The sequence below is a fragment of the Triplophysa dalaica genome, chromosome 1 (genome assembly GCF_015846415.1).
Source record: "Triplophysa dalaica isolate WHDGS20190420 chromosome 1, ASM1584641v1, whole genome shotgun sequence".
NCBI classification, from domain to species: Eukaryota; Metazoa; Chordata; class Actinopteri; order Cypriniformes; family Nemacheilidae; genus Triplophysa; species Triplophysa dalaica.
Genome location: NC_079542.1, coordinates 7,667,743 through 7,685,211, shown reverse-complemented (window position 1 = coordinate 7,685,211; position 17,469 = coordinate 7,667,743). Strand labels below are relative to the sequence as shown.

Genomic DNA, 17,469 nt, shown 5'->3' with positions numbered 1-17,469 from the left:
GTTAAGCCATATAGCATCTAATTTTCATTCTCCACGCTCTGGTGAGCAAATGAAACGAAATAAATCCTGTGTGAGCTGGAGGCTGTACTGGTGGTTTGTGCTGGAGGTGTCAGAAGACATACGTCACTGTAATACGCACAGCTGTGAACAGATTTCACTCTTTTCAATTCTGTTTAAAAACGGTAGATTGACATGACTGTTTTACACACAGTACAGTTCTGCCAAAGACTTCAAGTATTTCAAGAAATTGAAGATTATTTTCCTTTATGTCTTAAAGGAAATACCAGTCTCCTTTTTCTTTATACAAGACATTTATATCTGACCTTTTTCTGTATGTTCTGTACTACAGTCCAGGTGCCAGGACCTGCTCCCAACCTGCAGGCGGTGGTGACGTCCCCCTCTACAGTCAGCCTCAGCTGGGACGTGCCTCTTACGGGCAACGGCGAAATCCAAAACTACAAAGTTTACTACATGGAGAAGGGTTTTGGCAGTGAGCAGGTAACACCTGACCAACAGATTTGTATTTGTATGGATAATTTTATAACCTAGAAGTTAATATGAAAAAGTGTATCTTATAAGTACACATATTTTTGGGAGAACACATTATTTTTGTTTTCTTAGTTAGAGATGCACATCTTGCTATGTGCTCAATATTAGAGATGCACCATTATGTCAGCCAATAATCGGTCCCTAAAAGCAATTTTTAACACTATTTGGTATCAGCCGATAGTTTAAAAACAGCCAATGATCCGGGCCGATATGTCCTGTCAATCAAAAGAGGACAGGAAATACAATGAATTTATGCTCTGTATATAAAAAAGGTTAAGAAACATCACCAGTTGTTTCAGATTAATTGCCATTATATTCATTGATATTTACATAAACATTAATTAACATTTCGAAAAATAAGAAATTATTATTTAATCTTAATTTAATCTTTAAAATCGGCAGATATTACTCTGAATAATGGCTATCGGTATCGTTGTGATGTATATAAGTGTGATGTAGTAATTCAGCTTCTCTTATGGCTGTCAGGATGTGGAGGTGAACGCGTTATCCTGCACCATGACTGGACTTAAGAAATTCATGGAGTACAGTTTTCGAGTCGTGGCTTATAACAAACATGGCCCTGGAGTTTCTACTGAGGATGTGTCAATACGGACCTACTCTGATGGTACCTTCATTTCTACATATTATCTGGTGTTGATGTTTCCCTAACATTGACACTGTTGCAAACATCACAACAAATTAATTTTATGTGTAAATTTAAATACAGTCTGAACATGTTACAAAAATAAGCTCATTTATAATTTTCAATGATAAAATGTAATATTTATAAAGATTTATGAATAGAAATGCAAACAAAGAGTTCATAGATGCATAAATATTTGTTTTATTATTGAAGGATTGCAGCTTTGCATGTATTTTGATGCGGTATTTGACACGCACAAATATGTTTTTGCTAGAGATATACTGTATATGAATGAAAAATTTATTAACTGTATATTGACTGACTCTCCCCTCTGCTCAGTCCCCAGTGCCCCTCCACAGAACCTGAGCGTGGAGGTGCTCAATTCTAAGGTTGGTGTATTTGGTTATCCCTGTGTTCTGGCTGCTGCGTTCTTTATAGTATACAGCAGGTCCGATTCAGACCCTCATCTGTTGCTGTGATGTTAACTGCTCATAGCAGCACATCTGTTGGCTGCTGGAACGCTGTCACAATGCTTCACTCCCCCAATCATTCTTCCTCTGCTTTCACTTCCCCCTCATCCTCACGCTCTGTAGCCACACAATTTATATTTGTCTAGCTGCCAGGGACTGTGAGTCTCTCTCCAGTGCTTATTATTATTCATGAGTCTGTTTATGTTTCTAGTACAATACAGACGAGCATCTTTACTGCTGGATTGTAAGAATCCGGTAAAGCACTTTCAATTAGCGCCGCTTGGTAAAGTAAACTTAGGGTCAGAATGAATCCTAGATCGTGTACTTGCACAGTATTTGCGTAGTTTTTGTGATAAAGAAATGAATTGTGTTTAATCGCAGTTTTGGAGAACGCTGAACACCCAATTGCAATGCCCTGACAACCACACATATTATAGCAATGCAATTACAACCACCCAGAACACCCCAGCAACCTCATAGCAACGCCCTGACAACCACACATATTATAGCAATAGCCTGACAACAACCCAGAACACCATAGCAACCCAATTGCAATGCCCTGACAAGCATGCATAATATAGCAATGCAATTACAACCGCCCAGAACACCCCATTAACCTCATAGCAATGCCCTGACAACCACCCTGAACACCCCACCAACCTCATAGCAATGCCCTGACAACCACCCTGAACACCCCACCAACCTCATAGCAATGCCCTGACAACCACACATATTATAGCAATGGCCAGACAACCACCCAGAACACCATAGTAGCCCAATTGCAATGACCTGACAACCATGCATAGTATAGCAATGCAATTACAACCACCCAGAACACTCCAGCAACCTCATAGCAATGCCCTGACAACCACACATATTATAGCAATGGCCAGACAACCACCCAGAACACCATAGTAGCCCAATTGCAATGACCTGACAACCATGCATAGTATAGCAATGCAATTACAACCACCCAGAACACTCCAGCAACCTCATAGCAATGCCCTGACAACCACACATATTATAGCAATGGCCAGACAACCACCCAGAACACCATAGTAACCTAATTGCAATGACCTGACAACCATGCATAGTATAGCAATGCAATTACAACCACCCAGAACACTCCAGCAACCTCATAGCAACGCCCTGACAACCACACATATTATAGCAATAGCCTGACAACAACCCAGAACACCATAGCAACCCAATTGCAATGCCCTGACAACCATGCATATTATAGCAATGCAATAACAACTCCCCAGAACACCCCAGCAACCTCATAGCAACGCCCTGACAACCACACATATTATAGAAATAGCCTGAAAACCACCCAGAACACCATAGCAACCCAATTGCAATGCCCTGACAACCATGCATAGTATAGGAATGCAATTACAACCACCCAGAACACCCCAGCAACCTCATAGCAGCGCCCTGACAACCACACATATTATAGAAATAGCCTTAAAACCACCCAGAACACCATAGCAACCCAATTGCAATGCCCTGACAAGCATGCATAATATAGCAATGCAATTACAACCGCCCAGAACACCCCATTAACCTCATAGCAATGCCCTGACAACCACCCTGAACACCCCACCAACCTCATAGCAATGCCCTGACAACCACCCTGAACACCCCACCAACCTCATAGCAATGCCCTGACAACCACACATATTATAGCAATGGCCAGACAACCACCCAGAACACCATAGTAGCCCAATTGCAATGACCTGACAACCATGCATAGTATAGCAATGCAATTACAACCACCCAGAACACTCCAGCAACCTCATAGCAATGCCCTGACAACCACACATATTATAGCAATAGCCTGACAACAACCCAGAACACCATAGCAACCCAATTGCAATGCCCTGACAACCATGCATATTATAGCAATGCAATAAAAACTCCCCAGAACACCCCAGCAACCTCATAGCAACGCCCTGACAACCACACATATTATAGAAATAGCCTGAAAACCACCCAGAACACCATAGCAACCCAATTGCAATGCCCTGACAACCATGCATAGTATAGGAATGCAATTACAACCACCCAGAACACCCCAGGAACCTCATAGCAACGCCCTGACAACCACACATATTATAGAAATAGCCTTAAAACCACCCAGAACACCATAGCAACCCAATTGCAATGCCCTGACAACCATGCATAGTATAGGAATGCAATCACAACCCCCCCAGAACACCCCAGCAACCTCATAGCAATTATAAATTATAAATTAGATATTATTTATTAGAATGATCTTACTCGTTGTATAAATACCATGCACTGTGCTGTGTTTTAACCTATCTGTTTTTCCTGTTTGCCCCTGTAAAGCTGCTTTGAAACAATACATATTGTGAAAAGAGCTATATAAATAAAAATAAACTTGAATAGCAACGCCCTGACAACCACACATTTTAAAGCAATAGCCTGACAACCACCCAGAACACCTTAACAATCTTAGCAATGCTCTAACAACCACCCAGAACACTGTAGCAATTGCACTAAAACCACACCCAACGGCCCAGCCTTTTCTTGTTTTTTTACAGGCATTTAAAAATGTAGTTTACAGTAGCGTGGTGCATTAGTAGAGTCATACACACGCTCTCACACATTTATGCCTGTAATAAGTTTTATGGCTGAGCGATTTAACACTGAATAATAATGCAGACGCTTTTGTCAGTGCTGTATATTTCAGGAGTAGTTGGTTAATTAGAGCTTCCTCTTTAGACTGTTTCAATGCCCCCGTTGGGTGGTCCTGGTGTGCTACGCAACAGAAAGGGGAGATTCTTGATGTGCATAATGAATGCAGTGAGTTATTTAAGGGCCCCTCTGGTAACAAGGTGTTCCCATGTGAACCGTAAGTCAATTAAAACAAGAAACAACAACCAACGGTTAGTGAAATAAACTAGAATTGGGGAAAAAATTGAAATACTGTAATTGCATACTCGGTGTGGATTTAATTTACTCGATTCCCTCATGGCCTGTGAACACGGCAACTGTGGACACTGATAATTAATTCCCCACCCACGCTGGGCGGCCCCTCTCGCTGCCTTCATTACCCCAGCAGGCAGTGTGGGCCCTGCAGCTTGCCTCTTCCATCCATCCTGAACTGTTGTCCCGCAGGCTCCTCTACACTCACACCTTTATCTATTATTCATGGGTTCACCGCAGGCCAGCCTCTGCTGTAGGACTCATACACTTGTATATGCTTTATGTAAAAGACGATCACGTTCTCTAATGGATGCCTCAGGGAGACAGTGACTTAGGTTAGATTCCCGCACTGACGTTAGTTACTATGGTGACTCTGCAGCTAGGTGCTCACAGAAGGTGTGAAGTTAATAGCAGTGCTAATTTTTCTCTGATGGGGTCACTTGTTTCATACTGATACTGAAGGGTTTGATTTCCATCCTGTAGAAACCTTTAGGCCTGTTTGAATGTTCTGTGCTTTATTTAAAGTTTTCTGAATGTGTGTGTCTGCAGAGCATCATGGTCCGGTGGAACCCGCCTGCAGCAGATGCTCAGAACGGCGACATTATCGGCTACAAGATCCGTTACAGGAAAGGAGGGAGAAAGAGCGAAGCGGCGGAGACAACTTCAGGATCACAGCTGTCTCATCTTATAGAGGGTAAGACCTCCAAACATCATTTCAAACTCGTGCAGGACTCGACGACAGATCACCGAACCAATTTGATTACCGTAATCGCTCGATAGCTGTGTCCTCGCATGCAATCAATAAGCAACGTTCAAACGCGTGACGCACCCTTTTCCCGCAATTGTGTCGATGCATTTAGAGGCTTCTGGGTATGTTTCCTGCTTTGATGTTTGGGAAAATCGCTGATATTGGCCATAATCTAATAACATTACCGCAGGGTCAGGTTCCCCTTCACGGCCCCCGCGGTGTCTTGTATGCCAGCGGTTGAGATGTTTGTCTCGGCAGTTCAAAGGTTTGAGATGGAGTGTTGGAAGAAGACAAGAGCGGCAGTCTCCAGCTGAGGCTGTAGGAAGAGCTCGGGGAAAGCGACAGCCTTCCGCATTAGACTAAACAGACGCTTATTAACATTTTAAAGCAATTACAACCTCTGGCTTATTCAAAGACAGCAGGCAGTCCCTCGCCTATGAATAACAGAACAGACTCAAGGCGTGCGAAGGGATTTTTTTCTTCTGGAATCAGTGAGATTTCATGTCTTAGTTGTTCCTGCCAGTCCAGCGTGATGCGAATTTGTACAACTAGACCTTTCCAAATCATACCTCTGGGGCGATATTGAGGAAATTATGAAGCGTGTAGGTCAGTATGTCGTATAGCATGATGTCGAAGGTTGTTTGTCAGTCATGTCTGGTGAATAATTTGAAGAAGAAGAAAGAGTGAAGCAATCGAGCGTTTGCTGGTGAAGTCGAATACAAATGACATATACTCTACATGTAGGATATAAGGTTATATAGTTCACCCCAAAATAAATTTAAATTCGGACATCATTTTCAACAATCGGCCGATATCTACCCTTCTTACAATCTTAGGTAAAGTCCCGATGATCTAAAACGGCTCTACAGATAATTTTATCACATTTTCCTGTGATGTGATGCATGTTAAAGTGAATGTACCTGATCGGAAGAACATTGAGCCGCCCCGATCGCAAATCGTAAATATGAAAAATGTATATTTTGCTTTATGAATCAGAAATCCTCATGTGTGGGGGAAACCCCAATGACAAACGCACAAGAACTCTGTTGATTTTCACGTCGAACGAAATGATACCCAATCAGAAAGCCAGCTGAGAGAAGCACAACAACCTACTGTCATCACTTCAACCGAACGCTTTTCTTTTTTCAGTCAAACGCATTGCAAACACTTATCCTTGCAATTATTTATCATTTCAATAAAAATTCAGGCTATGTGCAAGTGACGGTTGTGGTAGGAGTCCAAGTGTGCTGATGCTTTAACTCAACTCAACTCAACTCAACTTTATTTATATAGCGCTTTTTACAATTTTCATTGTTACAAAGCAGCTGTACATGAGACACATTTAATACAAGTATGAATTCTAAAGCAGCCCCCCCGGCCAGGCAGATAGTGCAAAACAATATGCAAACGGTGGTGAGGAACCCAAAACTCCCATCGAGAAAAAAAACCTCAGGGGAACCCAGGCCCAACCAGGGGATTCCAGTTCCCCTCTGGCAAAAGCTGCTGCCTCTGCACAAGCTCAACAGTGCTTGCACAACAAGGCTTAGTAAAAATATAAAAATTAAGGATTAAAGATTATCATTAACAATCTAATAGCATTTGAAATGTTGTAGGATAAACAAAGTTGTCGCGTCCTTTATCCAGCTCTATCCTCTTAGCACTTGTCAGGTCACCGCTTTCCATTCTCAGCTCTGCCATCAGGTCTGGGCATGAACTGCATCCTGCGGTAACCTTGGAACAAAGAGACAAGACTGGCTGAGAGTAGAGTACTGTTCTGCACTCTTTGATGCAACAAGTGCATCATTTGTTGTTGGATGTGTTCCTGGTTCCGGTTGATCTAGATAATGCAGCCTAAATCCTCTGAGGATTAATATTATGGAGGTGTAGTGTATGCAAGATTAAAAAGATGAGTCTTTAGTCTAGATTTAAACTGACAGAGTGTGTCTGCCTCCCGGACCGTGCAGGGAAGAATATTCCACAGTTTAGGCGCTAGATAAGAAAACGATCTACCACCTGCACTTGATTTTGAAATTCTAGGTATTACCAACTGACAGGACCCCTTAGAGCGTAATGTACGTGGAGGTCTGTAATACAATAGAAGTTCATTCAAATACTGCGGCACTAGACCATGTAGGGCTTTATAGGTAATAAGCAAGATCTTAAAGTTAATGCGATGCTTTATAGGTAACCAGTGCAAGGTTGACAGAACCGGGGTTATATGCTCATACTTTTTTGTACGTGTAAGAACTCGAGCTGCCGCGTTTTGAACCAGTTGCAGTTTTTGTAATAGGCCCGCAGGGCAACCACCTAGAAGTGCATTACAGTAATCTAGTCTTGATGTCATGAATGCATGAATTAATTTCTCTGCATCTGAAAGTGACAGTATATGACGTAATTTAGATATATTCTTAAGATGGAAAAATGCAATTTTACAGGTGTTTGCGACATGGCTTTCAAATGAGAGAGTACTGTCGAATACAACGCCAAGATTCTTAGCTGATGACGAGGATTTTATGGAGCATCCGTCAATCGTTAAGCAGTATTCTTGGTTGTTACGCATAGCAGTTTTCGGTCCAGTAAGTAACACTTCTGTTTTGTCCGAGTTTAGTAGTAAAAAATTGTTACTCATCCACATTTTTAAGTCAACTATGCAATCCTTTATTCGATGAAACTGCTGGGTTTCATGAGGCATCGAGGAAATATAAAGTTGAGTATCATCAGCATAACAGTGAAAGCTAATTCCGTGTCGCTTTATTATATCTCCTAGAGGTAGCATGTACAATGCGAAGAGCAGGGGTCCCAAGACTGAGCCCTGTGGTACACCGTACTGGACTTGTGATTTGCGGGACACCTCATTGTTTATTGCTACAAATTGAAAACGGTCGGATAAATAAGACTTAAACCATTTCAATGCTATTCCGTTAATGCCAACGTAATTTTCGAGTCTATGTAGAAGTATGCTGTGGTCAATGGTGTCAAATGCAGCACTGAGGTCTAGCAGCACCAATAACGAAATACAGCCACGGTCAGACGCTAAAAGCAGATCATTTGTAACTCTGATCAAAGCAGTCTCTGTACTGTGACATGCTCGAAATCCAGACTGGAATTCATCATTAATGTCATTCCTTTGGAGGAAGGAGCATAATTGAGTTGAAACTACTTTTTCCAGAACTTTAGATATAAAAGGTAAATTCGATATAGGCCTGTAATTCCCTAGTTCTTTAGGGTCGAGTTTGGGTTTTTTTAAAAGAGGCCTTATAACAGCCACCTTAAATGCTTTAGGCACATGTCCTAATGTCAGAGATGAGTTAATAATACTAAGAAGAGGATCTATAATTTCTGGGAGCATTTCTTTCAGTAGTTTTGTAGGTATAGGGTCTAGCATGCATGTTGTTGATTTAGATGATCTAATGATTTTAGAGAGTTCATCGTGATCTACTGTAGAAAATAATTGCAATTTCTCCTTAGGGGTGCTGTAGTTAGTTTGTTCAGCGGATTTCACTACAGGTTGCATTGTTATAATTTTTTCTCTTATATCTTGGATTTTACTCGTGAAGTAGTTCATAAATTCATCACTGTTATGCTGATAATCAGAATCTGACGTCGATGACAACTTATTTTTTGTTAATTTAGCCATGGTGTTAAATAAGAACCTAGGGTTGTGATGGTTTTCCTCTATTAGTGTTGAAAAGTAGGCGGATCTAGACGTTTTTAATGCATTCCTGTAATTTCGAGTACTATCCTTCCATGCTATACGAAATACCTCTAAATTCGTTTTCTTAAAGTTGCGCTCCATTTTACGGGATGCCTTTTTTAGAGTCTGAGTGTGTTCATTATACCACGGTGTTGGGCTGCTATTTTTAATTTTCTTTAAACGCAGAGGAGCAACTATGTCTAATATTTCTGAGAAAGTAGAGTTAAAATTTTCAATAGTAGTGTCAAAATCGTCAACGTTATTACTCATGCTAGATATTTTAGACAATTCAGGCAGATTATCGAGAAACGCATCTTTGGTAGTTGAAGTGATCGTTCTACCATATTTGTAACAAGGAGTTTGATTTGCAGCCGTAGGCCATTGAAGCAAACATAATATCAGATGATGATCCGAAATATCTTCACTCTGCTGAACGATTTTAACATCGTCCACATTTATACCATAAGAAAGTATTAAATCTAAAGTATGATTACGAAGGTGAGTGGGTCCTGACACATGTTGACTAACGCCCATGGAGTTAAGAGTGTCTTTGAAAGCCAGTCCCAAGGCATCTGTATCATTGTCTACATGGATATTAAAGTCACCGACGACAAGGACTCTATCTGCGGCCAGTACTAGTTCTGATAAGAACCCACCAAAATCTTTAATAAAATCTGTGTGGTGCCCTGGAGGCCTATATACAATAGCTAGAATAAATTTTAAAAATGTTTTGTCCTTAGTATTAGGTGTCGATACGTGAAGTACCATGACTTCAAAAGAATTGTATTTAAAATTAGACTTCTGAGAGGTAATAAAAGAATTCTTGTAAAGTGCAGCGACACCTCCCCCTCTACCTTTTAGACGAGGCTCGTGTTTATAGTAATAATCATGGGGAACGGATTCATTTAGAGTAATAAAATCATCTGGCTTTAGCCATGTTTCTGTCAAACAAAGCATGTCTATTTTATGATCGGTTATCAAATCGTTAACAAAAAGTGCTTTATTTGAGAGAGATCTAATATTAAGCAATCCGAGTCGTAACAGCTGATTATCTGTATTTTGTTCATGTTTGATTTGTTTAACGTTTATTAAATTACTTTCAAGAGGTTTACGCAATATCTTATGTTTGCTAATCCGGGGGACAGACACAGTCTCTATTTTATGTTGTTTGTAAGAAGGGATTATTACATGTTGTATATTTTGTGTATTCTGTAACGCGAGACGGCAAGCAGACAGTTGGTTAAGCCATTCTGTCTCCTTCCTGACCTGGGCCCTAGGTAGTCAGATTTTAGCATTATTAAGACTGTGTGCCAAATTTCTAGAGAGGAGGGAAACCCCATCCCAGGAGGGATGGAGACCATCTCGTTTCAACAGGTCAGGTCTGCCCTCAAAACTCTTCCAGTTATTTATAAAATCTATGTTATTCTGCAGGCACCACTCAGACAGCCAGCCATTTAATGATGATAATCTGCTATAAATCTCATCACCACGGTAAGCAGTAAGGGGGCCAGAGAATATTACAGTGTCTGACATCGTTTTTGCGAGCTCACACACCTCTTTAATATTATCTTTAGTGATCTCCGATTGACGGAGTCTAACGTCATTTGTGCCGACATGAATAACAATCTTACTGTATTTACGATTAGCCTTAGCCAGCACATTTAAATTTGACTTGATGTCAGGCGCTCTGGCTCCCGGTAAACATTTGACTATGGTGGCTGGTGTCTCTATGTTAACGTTCCGGACAATAGAATCACCGATCACTAGGGCACTTTCAGCAGGTTTCTCAGTCGGTGCGTCACTGAGCGGGGCAAACCTGTTAGAGACTTTAATCGGAACGGTTGAGTGATGTTTTGTCCTGCGACTATGCCGTCTCACCGTCACAAAGTTTCCCAGCTGCAGGGGATTTTCAACCGGAACCGAGCTGTGTGCGCTAACATTGCTCGCATCCGAAGTGTTTTCTACGGTCCTAACACTCTTACTATCCTCAAATAAAGATTGGATGCGAGACTCTAATTCTAAAATCTTCTCCGTCAGCCTAACTACTTCCCTGCATTTATCACATGTAAAACCCTCGCCGCTGACAGAGAAGGCTAAACTAAACATATGACATGAGGTGCAAGTAACAACAATAGGAATAGAAGCCATAACTCACCGGGTATGAAGTGCAATCCTAACTTACCAAGGTTGCTTGATGAGTCTTAGTATATACGCTTAAAAAGAGAAACAGTTAGCACACAAGACAAATAGGGGGAGATGATATTCCACACTGTAAACAGAAGGCAAGCTAACACGCTAATATGCTAGCGGCGTTACGCTTCAATTAATATAGATTTAGAAAATAAAGTTATAAATAATTCGGCAACGACAATGATAGGTAACTATAGTAAAATACACTAATATTTAGACCAGGAACAAATGTGAGGTGAAGCAAGTGTCAGAGGATACAAACTAGCCGCCGGCAGCGATGCAATCAGGTGTGCAACAGGTGTCAACAGGTGCTTTAAGGTAAAACAGACAAAAATAGGTCCTGTGGAGCTAGTGGAGCCATTAGACTCTTTCGGCTTATAAAGTCAGCAGCTGTTATTTACAAAACAGTATTTATATTCTCTTTTAATTACTATAAAATGATATCTAGTACTGTGCCACCTTAAATGCTGTAGACCAGGGGTTCCCAAAGTGGGGAATTAATACTAATACTAATATTTAAAACAAATTCAGGCTGAAGTTTAGGATATTCTCATTTGTCGAAATGAAACGTTGATTAATATTGACCAGCAGAGGAGGGGAGAGAAGCGTCGCAGTCAGAGGCGCCATCATCCTCCGGTAGCCTACAAAAATGGCCACATCCATCAGCACTCACTCAGTTTGATGAAGTTCGACCATCTGTAGTAATAGTTCATATTTTATGTATAACAACAATTAAAGTTTAGTAAATAACTATAAAATAATGTTAAAGTATGTTAGACTGAGCTCTTTTGTGTTGTCATTATGCGCATTTGGGTTGAATAGGTGCATGTGCGCATTTGCCTGCAACGATTGTATACTTTAACCACCTGACTCGTGGGGGTCTCGAGTCACTGGCACTGTTATTTTGGGGTTTGCAAGCTGAAATGTTTAGGAACCCCTGCTTTAGATGACACTGCTTGAGCAATTTCTCAATTATAAATAATATTTTTTAATCACATAAAAAGTTATATGTACACATTTGTTCATGTTGAACAAATATATAATAAACATTACAGTGAAATAATAATAAGAGTTATTCTGAAATCTCAAGAGAATTTGCGAGTGTTCATAGTCAGGACCTCGTTTGAAAATCTGTTTGTGTGTGATGTGCTTTCTTCATCACATCACGGCGCACCACACTTTACAGGAGCAAAACAATTAAATCTAGAATTTTTTGTCCACATGTTTGTGATCTCTCACAGTTTTAAATTCTTATAAACCTGTGGCTTAACCCTCTTTCCATTGCAAACCTGTAGGACTTCAGCAGAACAAAAAAGAAGATATTTTGAAGAATGTTGTTAACTGTCACCCATTCACTTGCATTGGTCCATACAGTAGAAGTGAATGGGGGCCAGTGCAGTTTGGTTACCAACTTTCTTCAAAATATCTTCTTTTGTGTTCTTCGGAAGAAAGTCACACTTGTTTGAAATGAAAAGAGGGCGAGTAAATGATGACACATTTTTCATTTGTGGGTGATCGATCACTTCAACTAGGGGTAAGATTATCAAACATACTTATGGATAGGCTCTTTAAAAAAATAAAAGTTAAATAAGCACACCTTTAACTAGAAAGTGTATCGTGAATGATTTGTAATACTACATGAGGTGAATTGATTATCTGAAGTTAATCTGTTCTTTTTTTCTTTACAGGGCTGCAGCAAGGAACAGAATACATGGTGCGAGTGTCGGCCATTACTGTGAATGGCACAGGTCTGGCCACGGAATGGATGACCTCTGAGACCTTTGAGAGCGATCTTGACGGTACGGATGAAAAACACAAAATCTGTTTTTTATAGTCATTACGATGGCTACATCTGATGGTGCCTGCTCTTTGATCATCAGAGACAAAAGTGCCAGATATGCCCAGCTCCCTCCATGTGCGGCCGCTTGTCAACAGTATTGTAGTGAGCTGGACCCCACCAGAGAATCAGGACATCGTGGTGAGGGGTTACATTATCGGCTATGGGATCGGCAGCCCTCACGCACAGACCATTAAAGTGGACTACAAACAGAGATACTACACCATCGAGAGCTTAAGTAAGGGCTGTTTAATATGATCACACTGCCTTGTGTTAAGAAGTTAAGAAGTGAAAATGCAGAGGCGTAAACTCAAGAAACTGTCACTGGAAGACAAAACCAGTGTGGTTGGTTTCTTATTCATATTAAATTATGTTTGTTCAATAAAACTAATTTAGATGTTACCACCCTAAGCACACTTTTAGGTTACCTGACAGTTATTTTTATAATGTAAATAAGCATTGTGATGTCAAATTGATATGGAAAAGGACGCTGGTACATGTGGTCCTTTGATGGTATCAGACGATATTACCATGGTACTTTGATATTATATAGAATGATTGCCATGGGTGTACAACCGTATTGATATTATATTAATTAAAGTCACCATGAAATGGAAGTTGCGATTGACTTCTTTTCCGTATTGTGACGTATATCCAATTTAAACAGCTTCTGAAATGAAAAAAAAAATGCCGTTCAATTTTTAATCGGTGACTTTGAAAGTACTTGGAATACCATGGTACCATGGTGAATATTATGAACAAAAACAGGCTATTTCATGCTGCATGTTTAAAAACATGGTATTCCTATGGTGCATATCCAACAACATGGTATTTTCGTACTGCATGCCAAAAATCATGGTATATCTATGGTGCATTTCCAAAACCATAGTATTTCTATGGTGCATGCTTAAAAACATGGTATTTCCATGGTGCATGCATAAATACATTGTATTTCTATGTTACATCTCCAAAACAATAGTATTTCTAGGGTGCATGCTTAAAAACATGGTATTTCCATGGTGCATGCATAAAAACATGGTATTTATATGGTGCATCTTCTAAACCCTTGTATTTCAAAGGTGCTTGCTTAAAAACATGGTATTTCCATGGTGTATGCATAAAAACATGGTATTTTTATGTTACATCTCCAAAACAATAGTATTTCTAGGGTGCATGCTTAAAAACATGGTATTTCCATGGTGCATGCATAAAAACATGGTATTTATATGTTGCATCTCCTAAACCCTTGTATTTCAAAGGTGCTTGCTTAAAAACATGGTATTTCCATGGTGTATGTATAAAAACATGGTATTTTTATGTTACATCTCCAAAACAATAGTATTTCTAGGGTGCATGCTTAAAAACATGGTATTTCCATGGTGCATGCATAAAAACATGGTATTTCTATGGTGCATCTCCAAAACTCTTGTGTTTCTAGGGGGCATGCTTAAAAACATGGTATTTCCACTGTGCATCTCCTAAATCATAGTATTTCTAGGATGCATGCCTGAAACCACAGTATCTCAAGGGTGCATGCTTAGAAACATGTTATTTCATTGGTGCATGCATAAAAACATGGTATTTCTATGGTGCATCTCCAAAACTCTAGTGTTTCTAGGGGGCATGCTTAAAAACATGGTATTTCCACTGTGCATCTCCTAAATCATAGTATTTCTAGGATGCATGCCCGAAACCACAGTATCTCAAGGGTGCATGCTTAGAAACATGTTATTTCATTGGTGCATGCATAAAAACATGGTATTTCTATGGTACATCTCCAAAACCATAGTATTTCTAGGGTGCATGCTTAAAAACATGGTATTTCTATGGTGAATCACCAAAATCATGGAATATTTCCATACAAATATGGTAAACCTACTTTGTGTCTAGTTTCCAGCACACCTTAATTAAACAGCACACTCTTATGAAGTCGCTTGAATGGCCTGTGAAAGTGAATTGAAGGAAGCAGAAGTGTGGAAATATATTGTGGGTACTCGAGAGCAGAAAACAAGCTACTCTGTACACTTCATTGTAATTACATTAGAAGGAAAACAAAAAAATCAACATGAGATGAAACAGCATAATTTAAGTTTTGGTAATTCATCTAATTACATGAGAGCGAGAATCAATAAGAGTGTTTAAATATTCACCCCTGCTAGGATGATGAATATCTTAGAAACTCTCGGTGGAGCTGCGGGCTTGATTAACTTAATGATTGACTTTCTCTCTGCCAGATCCAAGCTCACACTATGTGATCACACTGAAGGCCTTCAACAACGTGGGGGAGGGCATTCCAGTGTATGAGAGCGCCATCACACGACCCCAATCAGGTAGGTCACAGTCTACAACCCTCGGCACTCCTACAGCTCGAGCCTACTCATTCTATGACATTCTTACTGGAGTAAAAAAAAATCCCCATCAAACATTGTGCCTTTGCAGCCAACAGTGTGCTGCATGTCAGTGCAAACGCATGAAATTTCAGCAGGGTGTTGGAAACATCTGAGAGACATGCGACAACATTATCTTGACATATTTGAGGTATTAAAGGGATGTCATTGGTGAATTCTCTGTCCAATGGGGAACAATATTGATGGTTGAGTTTTTGATGGCCGTCCTGTGAGTTCTCCGGCTCTGGGTGGTCGGCTGGTCGCTCAGAGTGGTCGGTGACTTTGAGCGCTTCAGCTTCCTAGCAACCAGAGGAATCCAGAGATTATGAGATACAGACAAAGCCATCTGCACTTCATATGAAGCACCACTGTGATAAAGACCCAGTGCTTTGAATAAAACTCTGCTCTCATGCCATATATAGAAACTCAACAGAACAAAAAAATACTAATCAACGTCGTCCTTTCGAAACCTTGGATGTCCTAATAATTTTCTTAAATATGATAAACAATAAGGTGCTTACACTGACTGAAGACACATAAAAATTCCCAGTTATAAGTAGTTATTACACTAGTATGAAGATATTGATTCACAACACACAGGGAAAGAGAATAAAAACAGCATCTAAGAACATTTTGAACACCAGGTGATTTCTTTTTCTGTAGGTACAGCCTTATTACCTCCCAGCATGCACTGCAGCATACAGCATTTCTCATTTTTATGTTTTACCTTTGACTGAACTCCAGTCAACATGCTGCAAGGGGTTTTGGAGGCCTGCAGGGTTTCTCGCTCATCCATCTTTATTTTACACCAGCACATCTGCTGCTTTCAAGAGCCCGTTTTAATACAGTAGCAAGAAGATTTATCATCACTTCTCAGGGTTCCAGAAATGAAGTCTTAAACCTTTAGAAGAAATATGTTATTAATTGTAAGTTTTTTTACTACACGGCTCGCTGGAATGGTTGATTCTGATTGGAAAGTCGCGACATTTGCAGGTTCGTTATTCCCAGATAAACAACCTCTCAAAACGAATAACACACGGTAACCTGGCTTATTTCAGTGATAACAACCGACTGCCTGTACATTTTCCCTTACTTATAGCTTTCTTGTGGCTCAGTGGTTAGAGCACTGCGCTAGCAACGTCAAGGTCATGGGTTCGATCCCAGGGAATGCGCATACTAAATAAAATAATATAAAAACGAATGTAAAGTACAATGCAACGTATGGTTGCATTTGGGTAATGCCAAAACCATAAATGTAAATGCACTTATAGTATTCAGATTGTGTTACTGCAAAAAAGGAACGTTCACATCATCTTTTGAGTGAATGGCTACAGAATGCATTACACTCTGCTGTGCTTTTACTTGCGTTATTTTTTAGTTTTAATGGGTTAGTTTACATTCCACCCTAAACCAGCATTCCGGAGCCCAGGCAGCACTCAACCACATGTATCGCTCACCATGGGACTGTATAACAAAGCTCTGCTTCATCACTGTGGAAAATCAGTCCAGAGGTTTCATTGTAAAACACATGTTGTTAAAGATTTGACTCCAAAGCATGTGTTCTCTTTTTTCCATTGATTGATGCCAAAGTGAATGTTTTTTTTTTTTTCACTTCAACCGACAGGAAAACAGGTGGTTTTAAGGAGGATAAACTGCTTTAAATGGATAAAACTATCTTGTTTTTTTGTATTGCTGGTATTTGATCACCAGACCCAGGGTCGCAGTGTACATTGAAAAGATTGAAACTTTATTTGTCATTTGCACAGATGTTGGACATTGAAATGCTTGTTGTAAAGAAAATCTAAGACGATGCAAAATAATATTTTATTAACATAATAGAAAAGGAGAATTAAAGAAGACCGAAATAAGGTCATATTTGCGCTAAAAACAATGCAACACCTTTATTAGAGAATGCACTGTTCATTTTTTTAACATAAGACAGACTGGGCAGACTAATTCAGCTTTCTTCAGTTTCTCGAACCCCCTTTCATGGTCCCTC

The 17,469-nt window shown here is 40.0% G+C and overlaps 1 protein-coding gene across 8 annotated transcripts in view; it reads left to right on the top strand.

Moving 5' to 3' along the window:
• Positions 1 to 17,469, top strand: part of neo1a (neogenin 1a) — a 124,946-nt gene that overhangs the window by 96,718 nt on the left and 10,759 nt on the right. For all 8 annotated transcript variants that reach the window (XM_056758721.1, XM_056758652.1, XM_056758495.1 and 5 more), the window contains exons 10-16: positions 350 to 498; positions 1,036 to 1,174; positions 1,532 to 1,581; positions 5,164 to 5,308; positions 12,935 to 13,045; positions 13,127 to 13,321; positions 15,318 to 15,413. In XM_056758721.1, coding sequence (XP_056614699.1) covers positions 350 to 498; positions 1,036 to 1,174; positions 1,532 to 1,581; positions 5,164 to 5,308; positions 12,935 to 13,045; positions 13,127 to 13,321; positions 15,318 to 15,413 — 885 coding nt within the window. The remainder of the gene's footprint in view (positions 1 to 349; positions 499 to 1,035; positions 1,175 to 1,531; positions 1,582 to 5,163; positions 5,309 to 12,934; positions 13,046 to 13,126; positions 13,322 to 15,317; positions 15,414 to 17,469) is intronic.